This window comes from Mus caroli, unplaced genomic scaffold (genome assembly GCF_978045245.1).
Source record: "Mus caroli unplaced genomic scaffold, Mus_caroli_1 scaffold_2, whole genome shotgun sequence".
Taxonomy (NCBI): domain Eukaryota; kingdom Metazoa; phylum Chordata; class Mammalia; order Rodentia; family Muridae; genus Mus; species Mus caroli.
In genome coordinates, this window is record NW_028227257.1 from 25885797 (window position 1) to 25902913 (window position 17117).

The window sequence follows — 17117 nt, forward strand, 5'->3', positions numbered from 1 at the left end:
TCCTGGCAGCCCTGGCCTCAGGTCAGTCAGTCTAGTGAGGCGTGAGGCTGAGGAGCAGCCTCCCATGTTTGAATGACAGGCCCTCAAATGTCTGCTTCCTAAAGGGCCTAACCACCCAAGAAGGGATGTGGAACACAGAGCAGGGCTGGCTGGGCTGAGCTGCATAAGTCAAGACCCATGCTGGTATCCTTCCACACTTGCCTCTGGCCTTGACCAAATGCCCTGAGCAAACCACATTTGTTCGGTTCACAGAATTTGATGGCATGAAGTGATGGAGCCAGGCCCTCAGGGGTGAGAGTAAAGGGAGAGGCCACCAGGAATCATGGGTAGCAGTAAGCTCTAACTGTTTAAGCCTTTGCCTATGACTGGATGTATCTGGATGTGTCACAGTCTGTCCTCTCAATTAAAGAAGCTACTGTGTGCCAAACAACTTCACACATCCAATCACTGACCCACACTCACCCTCGAGATACAGAGCATTGGGCCTTGTTTTCCCTCTGGATAGACTAAGGCCCTCGAAGGTAAATAGCTGCTCAAAGTCACAGCCCTACTGAGTGGCAGGACCAGGGTTAAAACCTGGGCACTGGCTGTTTCAGCCACCCTCCATCCTTCTGTTTAGCTCTGCACCATGGGCTGTGGGTACACACATGAATGTCCTCTCCACGATGACCTGGAACATGTGATCAATTGGACCCTGTATCCGCCTACCCACTTACCCACTGCTGCTAAGCCTCTAGGTGGCACCAGGCACGCAGGTATGGATGTGAGTGAGACAGTTGCAGTCCCCACTGGCCAAGCTCCAGTATGGAGGAGACGGCAGGCATCAAGCGCTCATCCTGACAAAGACCACACTCTGAAGGGGCGTGGCAGGGAGAGGGCCTTAGCTTGTGCAGATTTTTTTATTTAAGAGGCGCCTGACTTGGCAGTCAAGGAAAGCTCTCTGGAGGAAGTAACACTTGTGTTGGTTCAAAAGAAAAGCAGAAGCTGGGGGGGGGGGGGGTGCGGGAGGTAAGGCAGAGCATACACACTGACCCATCAGAGGAGGCAAGACAAGGTCACAGCAACCTCAGCATGACAGGAGGAAGGGTCTGGTCCAGGTAAAACAACAGACAGCAGGGGCCAGACCTTCCTCGCCCTCCTGGGCCACACTGAGGATCCTCCCCCGTCCTGTGCTTTGTTGGCGTGAGGGCAGGGAGACATTTCAAAAGTCCATTTGTAGCTAGAGGGACCTTCAGAGAAAGTGTGCTAAGCAACAGGAGGCTTCGGTGTTATTCCAGTGACAGCTGAAGGTGACCTGGGCTAGAGGCAGCAGGAAGCAAGGCGTAGAATCAATCAGTCTAGAGAGACTTGCATGCGCTGTGGCTTAAAATTTGAACTCTTCAAAACTTGTAGACATTCAGCACTCACTGAGAATACCTGCCTACAAAAGCGGTCACCACCACAAGCGACTGGCACCCAGTGCCTCCTTTTTAAGGCCTCTCTAGCCAACAAGTCCCAGAGGACTCCCATGCATACTCACGGTTGCTCAGCCAACAGGTCTGCACCGCTCGCTAGAAGCCAAGGGCAGGCCTGAAGAGCACCGGGGACTCACTCACCTATCTTCAGCTCAGTGGAGGCAACTGCAATGAGGCTCATGTTGTGCAGATATGCCACGTCGATAACCCACATCTGCTGGTGGCCGTACTGCTTGGACTGGGAAAGCTGGTAGAAGAACAGAGGAGGCTCAGGCCATGGAAGTTTGCTAGCAGAGTGTACAGGGGGCAGGGATCTTTCCTGCCCCGTAAGACCCTGGAGCAAGCACAGTCCTGACATGAAACCTTATCTCAGCACTAAAAACACGGTCTTGGCCATACTCCTCCAAGCTGTTCCCTCATCTGTAAAATGGGCCTAACTTTCATGATCCCAGTGTCTTAAGGCCAGGCCCGCCTCCAAAGTCTTCCATTTGCCTGACAGTGAGCATTCCCCAGTGGGTATTCACCAATGGACCTGGGAGCCCTACCCTTGCCAATATCTAACCCCAAACCAGCTCCTCCAGGAAGAATCTCCAGGACTCTCAAGACTTCCCAGGAAGGCTTCCTCGGTCTCTCCAGCCTCCTTAGGGGCACAGAGGTAAACCATGTAGCAGCCACTGCCAAGAGTCTGGGCTAGCAACACCTCCTTCCATCCATACACATGAAGAGAGAGAGAGAGAGAGAGAGAGAGAGAGAGAGAGAGAGAGAGAGAGAGAGAGAGCATCCAGGTCTCTCCTCCCACAAGGACCAGCCCTGCTGCCAAGTGTAAAGCACTGTATGGCTACTCAGGTGTGAAACCCTTCACAGTACTGACAGTGCCCTGCATAAGCCTTGCTGGGGGCCCTGGAAGACAGGCCTTTCCTTATTTGCTGCAGGATACTCCACTAGCCTGGCAGCATCAAATGCATAGCAGATTTGCCTGAATGGGTCATCCCTTACTACACTAGGTCATGAGCTGACAGCAGAAAGTCCACAGTGTGTTGGCCTGTATTCCTTTGTACTAACTGAAGGCCTCGACCTGCTCAAGCATAACCCATGTCCTATACCATCAAGTGTCCCCACTGCCCCGAGAGAGGCTACTACTCCAAGACTCCCTGGGCAGATGAGGTATTAGAGACATCTTGGCCAGCATCCCACAGCTGGTGGGTGGTACAGCTGGGATTCGAACGCTGGGAATTGGACCCCAGAGCCCAAATACCATGAGCATGACTTCCTGCCTGATCCAGACAAAGGTTTCAATCAGCAGGACTTAGGGACAGTAAGTATGAGTGAGGCTGGGATAATGCTCACGGATATAGGGACCCCAGGGACACACTCCTTGGATGAACAGTTTTGGGGGTGCCTAGTGGGCATCCAGGCTAGACTCTGCTTAGCAGATGACAAGTGTGAGCTCCCCAACCCCCGGGGTTAAGTCACAATTTTGACCCAAGCCCTGTGACTCCAGGGTCTGGCTGCTCAGGACAAATCCACTCAGGGTGCCACAGTAGAGGCACTCCACCATCCCCATGAGTGTCCTACTCACGTGGAAGGATTCCAACATTGAGAAGGTCTCAGACCAGAACTGCAGGATCCCATCTTTGGTGACAGTCAGGAAACACCCCATCTTTTTGAACCGTTTGGTTAAACATGCCACTTTTACAACCTCGCTCCCATGGTGCCTGCAGATGGTGAGAAACACGCAGATACGATTCAAAAAGGAAGTATGTGCATGAACTGAGAGCCACGGAAGAGGTAGGTCAGAGGCCAGTGGGGGCAGCTACACATGTGCACGTGTACACGCACACACACGTGTGCACACACACACCAAGAAACTGTAGGTGGCTCCAGGGGACATGGAACTCTGTCCCTTCTCCAGATGGACTTCCACTGGCCACAAAAAAATATACCCCAAATGGAGACTAAGATGTGACTCGGTGGTAGTTTGCCTTGCTATGTGAAACCTTGGGTTCCATCAAAAACAAACCAACCAACTATGATATGGGACGAGACGGAATCCAGAGCAGATCCTGAGAAGTGAGCAGACAGGTTCCCAAAGTTTCTGTCACAGGAGAAACAGCCCACAGATGGCCACCAGGGTAAGCTGTGACAGTCACCTGAGACATGACACTTTCTAGTCATCGCTCTCCTGCTCTGGGGTGAAGAGGAGTAGGATCAAGGCAGGAGTAACCCAAGGGGCCACGAGATGTTAGGCCTTATGCACCCAGATCTTCATGGCCAGGATACTGAGCGCAGTGAACAGTTCCAGGGCAGGCCTGGCCTTGCAGGCTGTTTCCCTACAGCAAGCCCCAGTGCTACCTGCCAGAGGTTGCTTTTCTGCCCCCAGTGTTGGCAAAGCAAGCTGGCTCCCAATTAAGGCTCCCACTCTCTATTTTCATCTGCCCATCTTAGATCAGGGCCGGGCAGGGCAGGTTACCATCTCACTTCCAGGGAATTGCATCTCACCCAGGCCCAGCAGAGCTAGAACTAAATACCAGTGCTTTCAGCCCACCCCCAGGGCATTTTCCAAGGCTTGAAAATTTCCTAAGTTGACCTGAGGCTTAGGGGGAACCTGAGTCACTGTGAAACGCAACTCCAGCTCATTGCTCCCTGCAGGTCCACTGAGGGAAGGCAGGGCCCGGTCCCCTGCCGTCGGCTTCTTTTTCTGTACTGAAGGAGACCGACATTCTCAGCTAGTTCTCTTTCCCCATCACTTCGACTCTGACCCTTCTTTTGGGACCAAAGGCTGAGGATTAGAGAAGTAAGCCGTGAACCTTCCATGGGCCTGGGAACGGCATTTTAGGGAAGTCTGTCTCCCCATCGTGTGGTGACTATGCCTCTTCCTTACTGGACAGTGAAGGGATCAAAGGGGGTGGTGTGCCGGGGTGTGCTCAGCTCAGATCCAGTAATGGAGAGCTGGATTTTAAGAGATACCCTCTCATAAAATTAATAAAAAATTGTTTTGCTATTCTGGCTACTTTCTCTATCAGGTCCGAGAGGCTTCTGGGTTTGTAAGTTATAGAAATGAATCAGAGAAAATAAGGAAGAAATGCCCTGAGATTTTTTTTTTTTTTAGTTGTTGTTGTTGTTGTTGCAGATTTTAAACACTCTTGAGATCTGAAGAAACAGAAAGACCAGTGAAGGAGAAGGTACATCAAGCCAAGTATTTATTCATGTCAAAATTACAGTTATGAAAACTCTCATTATTCATATTTAATTGGCTACTCCTCAGTTAACTGCCAGCCATGATTCATTTACAAGCTACCCTTCTATGATCTCCACGAAACCTCCTTCTCCACTAAAGCTCCAGCCTACCTGCCCAAGGCAAAGACAGCCTCTAGATCTAGCTCTTCTGTAGCCTGCCCTGTCCCGAGGACAGCCACCTACAGCTTTCTTTGACGGACCACAAACATGGCTCACCAAACTGCACTACACAGGAGTCGACACCCCAGCCACACACCCCAGGCTGCTAGTGTTCCAACCCGGGGTGGTTCCAGAAAAGGAGAAAGAGTCCACCAGGCATCCTGGCTAAAGAGCCCTGCCTTGCAGTGGGACAAACTCTAAGCTAGTGGTTCTCAACCTGTGGTTCTTGACCCACTTAGGGGTCGCATATCAGATATTTACATTATGACGGAGAACAGTAGCAAAATTACACTTCTGAAGTAGCAACAAAAGTAATGTTATGGTTGGAGTCACCCCAACATGAAGAGCCGTGTATCAAAGGGCTGCCGTTAGAAAGGTTAAACCACTGCAAGCCAGCAAACCAGTCCTTGTCCTTAGGGTATCAGAGGGAGAAATGCCCACAGGGGAGACAGGGCCACGGCATAGAAAGGAAGAGATTGATGAAAGCTGAGACACGCCATTCCAAAGCGTGGTGCTTTGGACTGTTGAGTATTTCCGACTGAGGGCATTTGAGAAGCAGTTGGTTTGGGCTGTAAGATCCCAGGTAAGGGCAATCTTTTTCTTTTTCTTTTCCTAAACATGGTGCCGTGTATACCAGGCTGGTCTCCAACTCATCCTGTAGTGGCGGGGACCCTGAACTTTGGGTCCTCCTGCCTCTGTCACTAGGATGCTGGGATTGCAGGTGTACACCATGACTCTCAGCAACAACCTTACTTCTGAAAGGCCAAGGATGCAGAGGGGAACAGGGATGGATGGGCTGGCTAAGTCAACTCCAGTTCCTGTGCCTAACCCCTCCCTCCGTTGCCCTGATTGCCCCCAAGGCACTGGGGATTTATCTCAGTTGGAGGAGTGCTTGGCTAGTACACATGATACACACCTATAATCCAAGCACTCAAAAAACCAGAGGTAGGACGATCAAAAGTTCAACCTACCTGTGGAGTTGGAGACCAGCCTGGGCTACATGTCTTCTCAAAGAGTAAGTAAGCCATTTTCCCATAACTTTCCACTCTTCCTCAAGCCTAGTACACAAACACTTGGGGTTTACAGTTTCTAGTACTTTCAGTTCCCTGGGAAGGTTCCCAAAACTGTAAAACTCATATTAAATAACATATTAAATGCCCAGTCTTCTCTTGTGGGTCATCAGCTATAGAAGCCGTCCAAGGCCCCAGCTCCAGGGGACACCATGGGTAAAGGGGCCATAAGTGGAGTGAGTAGCAGCTCAGGCAGAGCCAAGATAGACAGGGCCATTAAAATTCCCACCACCAGAGGGTATAGGGGACTTTTGGGATAGCATTTGAAATGTAAATGAAATAAATACCTAATAAAAAATTGGAGGAAAAAAAATTCCCACCACCACCTCTCCTAAGGATCAACAAGGCCCTCGCTGCCAGGCCAGGGAGTCCACCAGTAGCTTCCTCGAAGGAGAATCCCAGCTACACATATGTGAGCCATCTGTGCCTCTGGGGATGAAACTGCCAGATTCGCTCAGCACTGGCCAAAGAAAGAAGCAAGAGAGACGGGACAGTGTGCAGAAGAGGTGGAGAAAAGCATAAACAGCCCTGCTTCTTTCTGCCTGTCAGCCTGGGCAAGCCATCAGGCTGACTCTCTGAGCCTTGGCTCCCTCATCCGTGAAGCCACCTACCTTTGTCATCATGACCACCTACAGATTGTGAAGGGCAAGCTGAAGGGACAAGAGGCCATCCAGGACCTTGGTTGGGCCAGCAGGGTGGCTCGTGCCCTGAGGAGGGGGCACCCTGCAGGCTTAGTGCCAGCACTTTTCCATCACACCCCAGCTCCAGGGAAGAGGCTCTTACAGGGGGATGACAGTCATGGGAAGGTGGAAGCGCAGGCGATACTGGCTCTTCCTCATCTCCTCCTTGCCCTGGAACTCACGCATCATATAATCCACATACTTCTGCTGTCTCAGAAAGACAAAGCAAAGGGAAGAAAGGGTTGGTCGTAGTCTTAACATTTGCCTTTAGGGTCCCAAGCCCGGCATACACTGTCTCCCCTCGTCCCTCTACAGCCCCCTCTAAGTGGCTCTGAAGGCTGGCCTCTGAGCACTCACTGGGGAACTAGCCAGGCAACCAGCCTGTGCTTGGATCTCAAATGTGGCAAGCACGGTGTGTAACACTAAGCACCCCTCGTTCCTGGTCACCTCTGCTTCACACAGAGAATAATCCCACTGAGGCACCAGATCCTATTTGTCCAAGCCCATGACCAAGTTAAGGGTCCACATCTACCCTACAAATATCTGCAACTCTAGCCTCCAGTGACCAGCCTCACTAAAATGTAGCCAAGGTGCAAATATATGAAGAAGACAAGAAACAGGACTAGAGACAGGAACCGGGGATAGTGACACATCTTAGTCCCAGCTACTCAGAAGACAAAGACAGAAGGATCACCTGAGTCCAAGAGTTCGAGACCACCCTGGAGAACATCTCATCACAATGAGAAAGGAAGGGACGGAGGAAAAGGAGGGACAGAGGGAGGGAAGGCAAGTGTAACCCAGTGACAGAACGCTTGCCTAGGATGTAGCTCAGTGGTAGAACATTTCTCTATCATTCCTAAAGCCCTCAGTGCAACAAAAAGTGGCAAGAATCGTTGTGTAAATGGACAAAGATTATACCCAAACCACGAGGAGGTGTTCACTGGCAGTTATCCCGCAAACCTTTGAGGCACACTCCCTGCGTCTGAACACAGGCTCAGCTGGTAGCCAGCTCTGTAACACTAAAACAACATTCCCAGTGGCTCTGCACCTCAGTTTCCCAGCTGCTACCCATTCTGGACCCTGTGAATCTTCAATGGAGAAGACACACAGATGCCTCAGCGTCATCCTACATCAGTCTCTCCAACAAGGCACAGCACATTTCTACAGACTTAACGCCATGTGCTCTGTTTAAGGTTGTGAGTTCTTGAAGGTTAGCATTATTACTATGCTATGAAGACCTGACAGTCCTGGTTTCAACAGCCATGAGCTTGCCTGTCCCAGGTTTCAACAGCCATGACCTTGCCTGTCCCTGAGTGACAAGAAAGGGTCATGATCTGTCCTGGCACTGACAAAGATCCCCTACACTGAATGGGAGACTCTGAAGTACAGGAGAGCTAGCTGTACCTCAGTGGGAACGCTTGAGGAGAAGGTCTCCATGTGGGGGGCGGTGAGCTCACCTCACAGAAGTCTCAAGGGAGACCATTCAGAGATACCAAGCTTCCCTCCCAGCAAGCACCCCAGCTGGTCCCAGAGTGCACACGGACATGCTGCCTCCCATCTTCAAGCCTCTGCTTGCCCCCACTGAGAACCAGGCCAGACTTTCTAACCTCTCCCAGCTTCCTGTGGCTGCAGGGCACCCTCCTTACCCAAGTGACAAAGCCATTGCAGTCTGAGTCCACCTTCAAGAACAGCAACTCGAGCATCTCCTCCGACATGCTGCTCAGCACCCCCTTCATGATCCTGATGAAGCCTTCCTTTTTCAGGGCTTCGAGAGAGAAGAGCATCAGTGCTTAGGTACAAGTTGCAGGGCCCTCACAGGCCACAGGCTGCAGGCACCGCATTTCAGACACTCACTGCTACCTGCTAGTGGTTGTCAGTTTGACCCCTCAAAGGAGGCAGATGGGAGAACTCCCCCAGAGGTGTGATACCTTAGGAGGCAGCCCCTCCCCCAACCCTTTCATTCAAGACTCCAGCATCCACCCTAGCACAGGCCCACTGATTCCTGATGCTTCTGCCATCACACCCCATCATCTTTCCAGCCTCACTTGCCTGCACTCAGTCATTTCTCATGAATACCTGCCTCTGTGTTTACCCCAGAGTAGGAGGCAAGGTAGACAGAGGTTCTCAATAAACCAGGTCCCACTTCTGATCAAGGGATACAGACTAAAGCAACGTCTCTCCACAGAACAGAGGCCTCTGGTGCAAATCAGGAGCACAGGGAGAGAGATAGAGAACAGTTTGGTAACATGGATCTGAGCCTAGGGTCTCAAACATGCTGGCAGGTGCTTTACCACCGAGCTGTTCCGCAGTCATACATCTTTTAAAAGCAATTTATGAAAACAAAAACTTTTAGTCAGGTATGATGGTGTATACCTGTAATGCCAGCATGTGGGGGCAGAGGCAGAAAGTTTGGAATTTAAGGCCAACCTGGGCTACACAACGAGTTCAAGGCCAGCCTGAGCTACATGAGACTCTGTTTCAAAAAGATTAACAATAATAATAATAATAATAATAACAACAACGACGACGACCTTTGCCTAGAGGAAGAGATGAGGAAAAAAAGGAAGAAGGTAAGACAAGCATAAAATGCTTTCTCCCTGAGCCAACCTCTATAGCTGTGGGGAAATCTATTTGCAAAGGTGTCAATTGGCGCCATCTATTTTTTTATATAATTATTGTCTTCAAAAATCACTTCTAAAACCCTTTCAAATACTGGAACCCTTGCCATGGCTGGAAGGCCATGCAGTATCTGGCTCCTCTCAGCAAGCACCATCTTCTATCACATCCTTCATACTGCTCCAGCCATAAGGACCTCGCTGCACCCACCACAGGGCCTTTGCACAGCATGGATGGCCCTCCCTGCAGTTCAAGTCACTCTTTCTACCAGGATGCTTTTCTTCCTACAGAGCATCTGAGAGGCTGCCCTCTCCAATATTTGACTTTCCTATGTCGCCCACTCCACCATGACCTCAGGAACTACACGAGGTCCCCTCCATCACTCAACAAACCCTGATCCAAGTGTTTCTCTGGGCATCAGGAAGTGACAGCTCTGTCCTCTGCACCCTTTGAATGCTGGCAATGTAAGGCGGGCTCTGAGGAAACCAAGACCGCCTGCCCACAGTCACACAGCCAGTAGGTTGGTAGTGACAGATAGGAATGTCAGCATCTGTCCCCACAGCTTGTGGGCCTCACACCACCATATCATTGTCCCTGTCACACTAGACTGAGGCTCAAAAAAAAAAAAAAATGCGGAACATCATGGGCTTGCTGGGAGAAACGCCCTTCTCAAGGATGTAAGGCTAGGACCAAGAGGTTGAGAGTGACGCGCCACTGTCCTTCCATGCCTGGATGGGGACAAGGGCAGTTTATGAGCACCGCAGGCCTTTCTGAAGAGACAGGTGAAGCAGGATAGCCTCTGCACTTGCAAAGCCTCAGGAGAGGGGAAGGAGGACCTCCCACACTGCAAGAACTCCCTGGCTTGGAGGACACATAGTGAACAGGAAGGCACTGACATGGCCTCACTCTCTGCCACCAGTACTGGTATCCAGGTGCCTGGGAAATGATGTGCCACAACGTTCTCGATAGCCTTGCTGAAGGTTTCTGAACAGAAAAGCCAGCCTGGTTTTCTGATTTTCTAACTTTCCATCAATGCAGAGGGAATTGTCCTTCCCCAAACTAACACCATGGCCAGATGTGTTTTTGTTTTTTTGTGGGTTTTTTTTTTTTCTTTTTTCTTTTGGCTTTTCAAGACAGGGTTTCTCTGTGTAGCCCTGGTTGTCCTGGAACTCACTCTGTAGACCAGGCTGGCCTCAAACTCAGAAATCTGCCTGCCTCTGCCTCCCAAGTGCTGGGACTAAAGGTGTGCGCCACCAATACCCGGCAATATTTTTTTCTTAAAAAAAGAAAAAAGCCCAGGCTGGGAAGTCAGCTCAGGGGTAAAGCACTTGCCCTGCAAGGAAGAGGATGAGGACAAGAGTGCAATCCCAGGAACCTACGTTCAAAGCCAGATACCCAGTCCTGGGCAGGACAAAGACTGCCAGATCCTAGGGCCCACCAGCCTTGCCAAAACAACAAACCTCATATCTGGTGAAGAGACCCTGTCTCAAACAAATAAGGTGAAAAGCAACAGAAGACATCCTGATGTCAACTTCCAGCCCTGCCATGTGCACATACACTTCCCGTCTCTCTGTGTCTCTCTGTCTCCTCTCTCTGGGTCTCTCCCTGCTTGCTCTTCTCCCCCACCCCCCAAACACTATAGTGTAGCTGCGAAAGTCAAATGAACAGGAGAGGGGATAGACTCTAACATCCACAACCTAGCAACTCAACTCTGAAGATGCCTTTACTCCTATTTGACTTTCAGGATTATCATTCCACGGGGCAGAAATCAAGCTGCCAGGAGGGAGAAGGTCTGGGGTGCAGAGGGTATCCTCAAAACATCATTTATAGCTCATGCAATGTAAATAAGCAAAACAGAGGGATGGCTGCGTTAGACTTGGACCCACTAGTAAGGCTTGTCCAGGAGGCTCTGGGGCACCATGCCAAATCCTTCAGATATAAAAAAGGAAGTGAAAAAGAAAGGCCTGTAATAACATGCAATCCCCAGCTTAGGGCTTTTCCACTTTACAGTGGTGTGCATGGAAACCCATTTCATTGCTATTTCTTGCTTTCATGAGATAACTCACACTTTTTATTTTAGCTGGTTTCACCCAACCGGACGCTACGGACGTGTTCTGAGCACATCTGGGTAAGGGAGGCTAAGCTAGTATTTGCTCCAGTTGAGTGTAAAATGCTTCCTCAGATCAGATGTTCTACTCCAAATTAGTATCCGAAGAGTAAGATTAAAGATACTTACAGAGACCCCCAGGATGGGCAGGTCCTGCTGCTCGCACCCTCTGTGGTCCCCTTCTCCTTAGGATGAGACCTCTGACTTGCTCTTAGACCACAGGGTATCACACCGTTGCCTACAGTCCCATGGCCATAAGATTGTGACTCGTGTGAGTGTTTCTCCACTCTTGGCTAAAGCCTTGCCAGCTGCCATGTTGGCCAATCCCACATGGTCGGCCACTGTGGGATGGCTTCTAGGAGCTGAGGGCAACCTCCCTGCAATAGCCAGACAGAAATGAAAGGCCACCATACCACAGTGTCAAGGATCTGAATGCTGGGACAGTGTATGTAAGCTTAGAAGGAAGTCCTTCCCCAGTCAAGCCCCAGATGACACCATAGCCCCAGCTGACTATGGAACTGCAGCTTTTTGAGGTCCTGACCAGGAAGGCAGCTCAGCCCTGACCTTGATCAAGACTCAAGGAAACTAGGAGGTCATAAGCACATGTTGAATTAAGCCACTAAGACCATGGGGCTACTGTTACACAGAAATTGATAACAGACTGCAGAATGGCAAGGCTTAGAGGAGACACACCAAAATGCTGCATGGTGGACTTGGGTATCTGGACTAGCAGGATCTTAAAAAAAAAAAAAAATCCCCAAATAGCCTTCAATATACTTGCACCACTTACCCAGACATATGTTTTAAACAAGACACCAGACGTAAAAATGCACCAGGTCTGAGCCCTCCACGCTTCCCTGGTACCCAGGCAGGAGTCACAGAAACCAGCCTTTGGCATGGTTGTACCTCCATTCTCGTCTGCCTCCTTTTCAAACACCTTCTGTAGGTCAGCCAGGTGCATATCGGAAAACTGCTGAGCTCTTTGATTGATTTCACTGTTGTGGATGGTGGGATCTGTGACTGGAACAGATCTGGAAGTCTCCGTCTTCTGGGATCCACCTGGTTGGGCCATCTGGGACAAATATGACCACAAGAACTAGATGCTAGGAAACAGTTCTCCAAGTCAAATGTGTGTTGTGTCAGCACATCTGATACAAGGGGAATCTGTTAAGCAGCTAAGTGCACAATATTGCTCACTGCTCAAAGTGATAAGATTTCTTTACTATTGCTTACATACTTTCATTCTATGAAGATGAAGAAAGGTCTAAGGTCCTTCTTGTCGTGATGGGGAGGTAACCACTGTCCTCTTATGGATGCTGTTTGGGTCAGCAATGTCAGAGGACGTGGGCTCATTTTTTGTTTTGTTTTTTAATTTTTTTGTTTGTTTAGTTTATTGAGGCAACCCAAGCTGGCCTTGAGACCCTCCTGCCTCGACCTGCCAATGCTGGGGTTTCAGGGGTATACCATCCCACCTAGCTTAGAACTCTCTAATGGACTTCAGCCCTACCTAAGGGGCAAACATTTTGGGGCTCTTATGAGTGTCCACTAACTCCCTCATGATATACACGTTTATTGAGCACCAGGCACTTTGAGTCCAACAAGGAACAAAGCAAAAAATCAATCCTGCCTCACAGAGCCAGAAGACTCGACACTTAGCATCCACCTAAGGCCAGCTAGGAACGGCAGCACTGCCTCAGCCCTTCCCTCTGTTCCCTGCCCCTTCTTATGCTCCTCTTGTTCATTCTTCCTGATAGCCATCTCCCACCCTAAACTCTGGCCTATGGCAGGCTCTAGCACAATGAGTCCTCCACAAGACCGGAGTCTGCCTTTCCTTTCCAGTCAGACTCTCAACACTTATATCAGTCAATCTTCCTAGGAGGCAAATGTGGTCCTGACTTTGCCTCCCTCTGATACACTTCATGGCTACTCATTCCTAAGCTTAGCATCCAGAACCCTTCACACCCTAGCTTTAACAGGCTTCCTCCTTCCAAGGCACATGTAATTTGCATTATCTCTGCATTACCTGGTCCCAGGCACTGAACAGATAATGCTGGCTTGATAACTTATAAAACCCACCTCACCATTATTGCTGCTCTGCTACAAAAAATTAAGTATGACCATGAACAGACTGTGAATTGATGTGCTCATGTGTGTGACATTTGGCCCATTCTATACTCTTTTTTGTTTGGTTGGTTTTGTTTTAGTTTTTGAGACAGGGTTTCTCTGTGTCGCCCTGGCTGTCCTGGAGCTCACTCTGTAGACCAGGCTGGCCTCGAACTCAGAAATCCGCCTGCCTCTGCCTCCCGAGTGCTGGGGTTAAAGGCGTGCACCACCACACCCGGCTCCATTCTGTACTCTTAAAGAAGCCAAGCAAATGTGTGACTCTGAAAACCACACCTAAAATCCCAGCCAGAACCAGGGAGGCTGAGCCAGGGCTGCCAGATAGAAGGCCAGACTGGGCTTCTAATGAAACCCTAGCTCTGTGTGCCTTTAATCCCAGCACTCTGAAGGCAGAGGCAGGCAGATCTGTGTGAGTTGGAGGCCAGCCTGCTCTACATAGTGAGTTCTAGACCAGCTAGAGATATACAGTGAGACAATACATTAAAACAAAAAACAAAACAGTAGGGCTGGAGTTGATTATCCGTCAACTTGCCTAGCTTACTCAAGGACTGGGCTCCATCCTTAATATGGGGGGTGGGGGTTGAGGAGGAGAGGAGGGGTGGGAAGAGGAACCTGCTTGTTAGGCTCGTCTAAGTTATCACTTGACTAACTTAGATATCCTACACATATCTAAGTTTGCAAGCCTGGTGCAGAGGCTAGCAGACCTATGCTGGTGACATTTTGGAAGGCAGTGGACTGGTAAATGACATTTGTGTGGCTCCCATTGTGATCTCCCCTCACTCACTGTTATGTTCTTACCTTTTGGGGCTTGGGACTCTCTCCTGGCTTCTCAGAAGACATTAGTCTTGGCCTAAAATGGATAATCACAGTTGCTTTAACACAAGTCCACAGACCTGACCTAGCCAAGCCACAGAAAGTTGGAAATGGTCAAAGGAGATGATGGTTGCCCCTTGTCCACAACTACTCCTAGTATTTCATGAGTGTCCCCTTTCCCACAGACATTTTCCATAAGTTTACAGTGGAGCCTTCCTGAACTGATGGAAAGAAACTGGCCCACTGAAGCCATGAAGATTACTAGCTTAAATCCAGAATTTGTAGAATCCAGGGACTTCTCAAGCCATGTGGAGGTCCCAAAAGCCATTCACTACTGCGAGAGGCAGATCCAGAGGTAGAAACACATCTAAAAGTGGAGGCACAACCCTCCAATGCATACACCCTCCCAACCCCCTCCAGGGCCCTTGGGGGCAGGACCTTCTCCAGTGAGATGAGATAAGAACTCGTGGAGAGAGCTCTTTCACGTCAAGGCCATGTTTCTAATGAGAAGTCAAGATATTGGGGCACCAGACCCGTAGGGTCCCCACATCTGATGAGAGTTGGGAGGCATTCTCAGAGAGCAGAACAGACAGCAGGGAAGGAGAAGAGAATGTCATACCCACGGGACTGACACGTAATCCATGTGGACCCTGGACCACAGGGTTCCTAGGAGGCATCAGGGAGAGAGGGAACGTGAAGAGAAAAGAGTGAGAAGAAAAACATATCACAAGATCCTTACGATCTGGCTCCGAATGGGAAGAAGAGCAGTAGGCACATGAGAAAGGGCAATGGGGAGGGGGACCGGCCCAGGTCCCCGGTGCTGTCTTGACAACTTGAAAGTAAGGACAGCTAAGAGAAAAGGCAGAAACTTCTCCAGAAAGAGGAGCACGGAGGGACGAGGGCATGAAGCAAGCTGTGACGACCGACCACTCATCTAGCAATAAAACGCAAATCTCTAGAAATCTGAGGACTCATAAGCTTAGGGCATAGATACATTTAAAGAATAGAAAAAGGAAACACAAGAGACAGGATGTGGTACTGGAAAAAGAGCCACGGAAAACAGCAGAAACCTAATGCAAAAGTGTATCTAAAGTACATTTCTGTTAACTATACGAATTGTATTGGCCTTGAAAGGGACCTGGTAGTGCTGGAGAGATGGCTCAGCAGTTAAAAACTCCCGCAGAGGAGCTGTACTCAATTCCTACCACCCAAGATGGCATCCTACAATCGACTGTAACTACTGTTCTAGAGGATCTCATGTTCTCCTCTGACCTCCTTGGGCACTACACCCACAATACATAGACATACATGCCGATAAAACACTCACACATAGCTGGGTGGTGGTGGCGCACGCCTTTGATCCCAGTACTTGGGAGGCAGAGGCAGGTGGATTTCTGAGTTCGAGGCCAGCTTGGTCTACAAAGTGAGTTCCAGGACAGCCAGGGCTACACAGAGAAACCCTGTCTCGAAAAAACAAACAACAACAACAACAAAAACACTCACACATGTCAAATAAATTTCAAAAAATAAAAAGACCTGGGAAAATATGCCTTAAGGTTAATGGCAGTTATCTGGGCAGATGTAGAAGTGGGGGCACCTGTCAAATATGCATTCCTCTAACACACAGAAGGGGGAGAAGGAAAGAAAAAAGAAAGGATTTTTTTTTTTCAGGCTGGGACAACCAACTACCTCTTCATAACAGAGCAAAGGAAGAAGGTAGCCCTTGCACCCTTGTTCATCAACATCTACCCTCCAGCTCACTCTATGGCAGTGAAAAGGGGGGAGGGTCCCACCTTCCCTTAAACCAAGGTGGCCCGTAATGCAACCCATTGAACTGGGGTCCCCCTTTCCCACAGAGTACCTTGAGGAAGGGAATGCAGACAGAGCCAGACGGTTGTGAACTCTGAAGGAAAAAAAAAAAAAAACACAAGTGTCCGGAAGTAGTTTGTAAGAGAATGAAAAAAAAAAAAAAAGGAATACAAATCTGGGGAGGTGGGGAAGAGAAGGAGATGGGATAGGGCTAGCTCCTAGCTATGAGAATCCCACAGGATGAAGGGGAAACAACCCAGCAGCATGGACATGGGGGGCGGGAGGGAGTACCCCAGCATGCCTTAGGCAGCTGTCGCAGGAAACCGGACCTAAACTGGATGGTGGGTAATATTTGCCAACATCTGTCACTGCACTAGGTTCCAAATCCCGAGATAGGTAGGCCCTAATCCGTCCTTCTTCCTGTACCCCCAAAGGACTTGCCCGTCCTAGTTTAAGGCACTAGGTAAGGTAGGGCGGAAGTGGCTGATAGCTCCAGCTGGTGACAGTTTGGCCCGGGACATCCTGAGGTCTAAGCACTATCTGCCCTTTCCAGCCTGCTGCAGATGCCAGTTCAGACCTTGAAAGAACGGAAATACGGTTTGGAGTCCTTTTAGGGACAGGGAGCGCACTCCCAAGCTCCTCTAGGAGAATCAAGGAAGAATAACAGAGCAGAAGCAAAGGGGGGCACAGAGAACAATGTCTCCAGGGGAGGGGCTCAGAGGCACAGCTGTGCGAGACGAGACGTTAACCTCGTCTGGGAAAGACAAATGTGCGCGTGGGTAGGACAGGCGCTGGGATTGAGGCTGGAGGAAAACTACTCGCCAAGTGGCCGAAGCGGCAACTGGTTGGCGAGAGTAGGCGGGAGGGGCGAGGTCATGGTAGGCGGGGCCAGAGGCAGGCGGCTAGCAGGGGTAGCACCAGGGAAAGGGGAGCGAGGGAAGGCGGGGTTTCTCCTGCTCCTTCGCCTAGGACTACAGCGATTTGGTTTCTACTAACGCCTCTAGTTTTGGAATTTTTCCCTTCGTCTTCTCTCTGGAGCTGAAGTGGATTT

At 49.9% G+C, this 17117-nt stretch overlaps 1 protein-coding gene across 1 annotated transcript in view; it reads right to left on the reverse strand.

Moving 5' to 3' along the window:
• Efcab8 (EF-hand calcium binding domain 8) overlaps positions 1-16798 on the reverse strand; it is a 67575-nt gene extending 50777 nt beyond the window's left edge. Inside the window, exons 1-8 of the mRNA XM_021154642.1 lie at positions 16644-16798; positions 16119-16160; positions 14243-14294; positions 12230-12395; positions 8247-8365; positions 6704-6807; positions 3034-3169; positions 1596-1701 (exon numbers count right to left, since the gene is read on the reverse strand). Of these exons, the coding sequence (XP_021010301.1) occupies positions 1596-1701; positions 3034-3169; positions 6704-6807; positions 8247-8365; positions 12230-12395; positions 14243-14284 (673 nt within the window). The 5' untranslated portion in view covers positions 14285-14294; positions 16119-16160; positions 16644-16798. The remainder of the gene's footprint in view (positions 1-1595; positions 1702-3033; positions 3170-6703; positions 6808-8246; positions 8366-12229; positions 12396-14242; positions 14295-16118; positions 16161-16643) is intronic.
• Between the last annotated feature and the right edge of the window lie 319 nt (positions 16799-17117).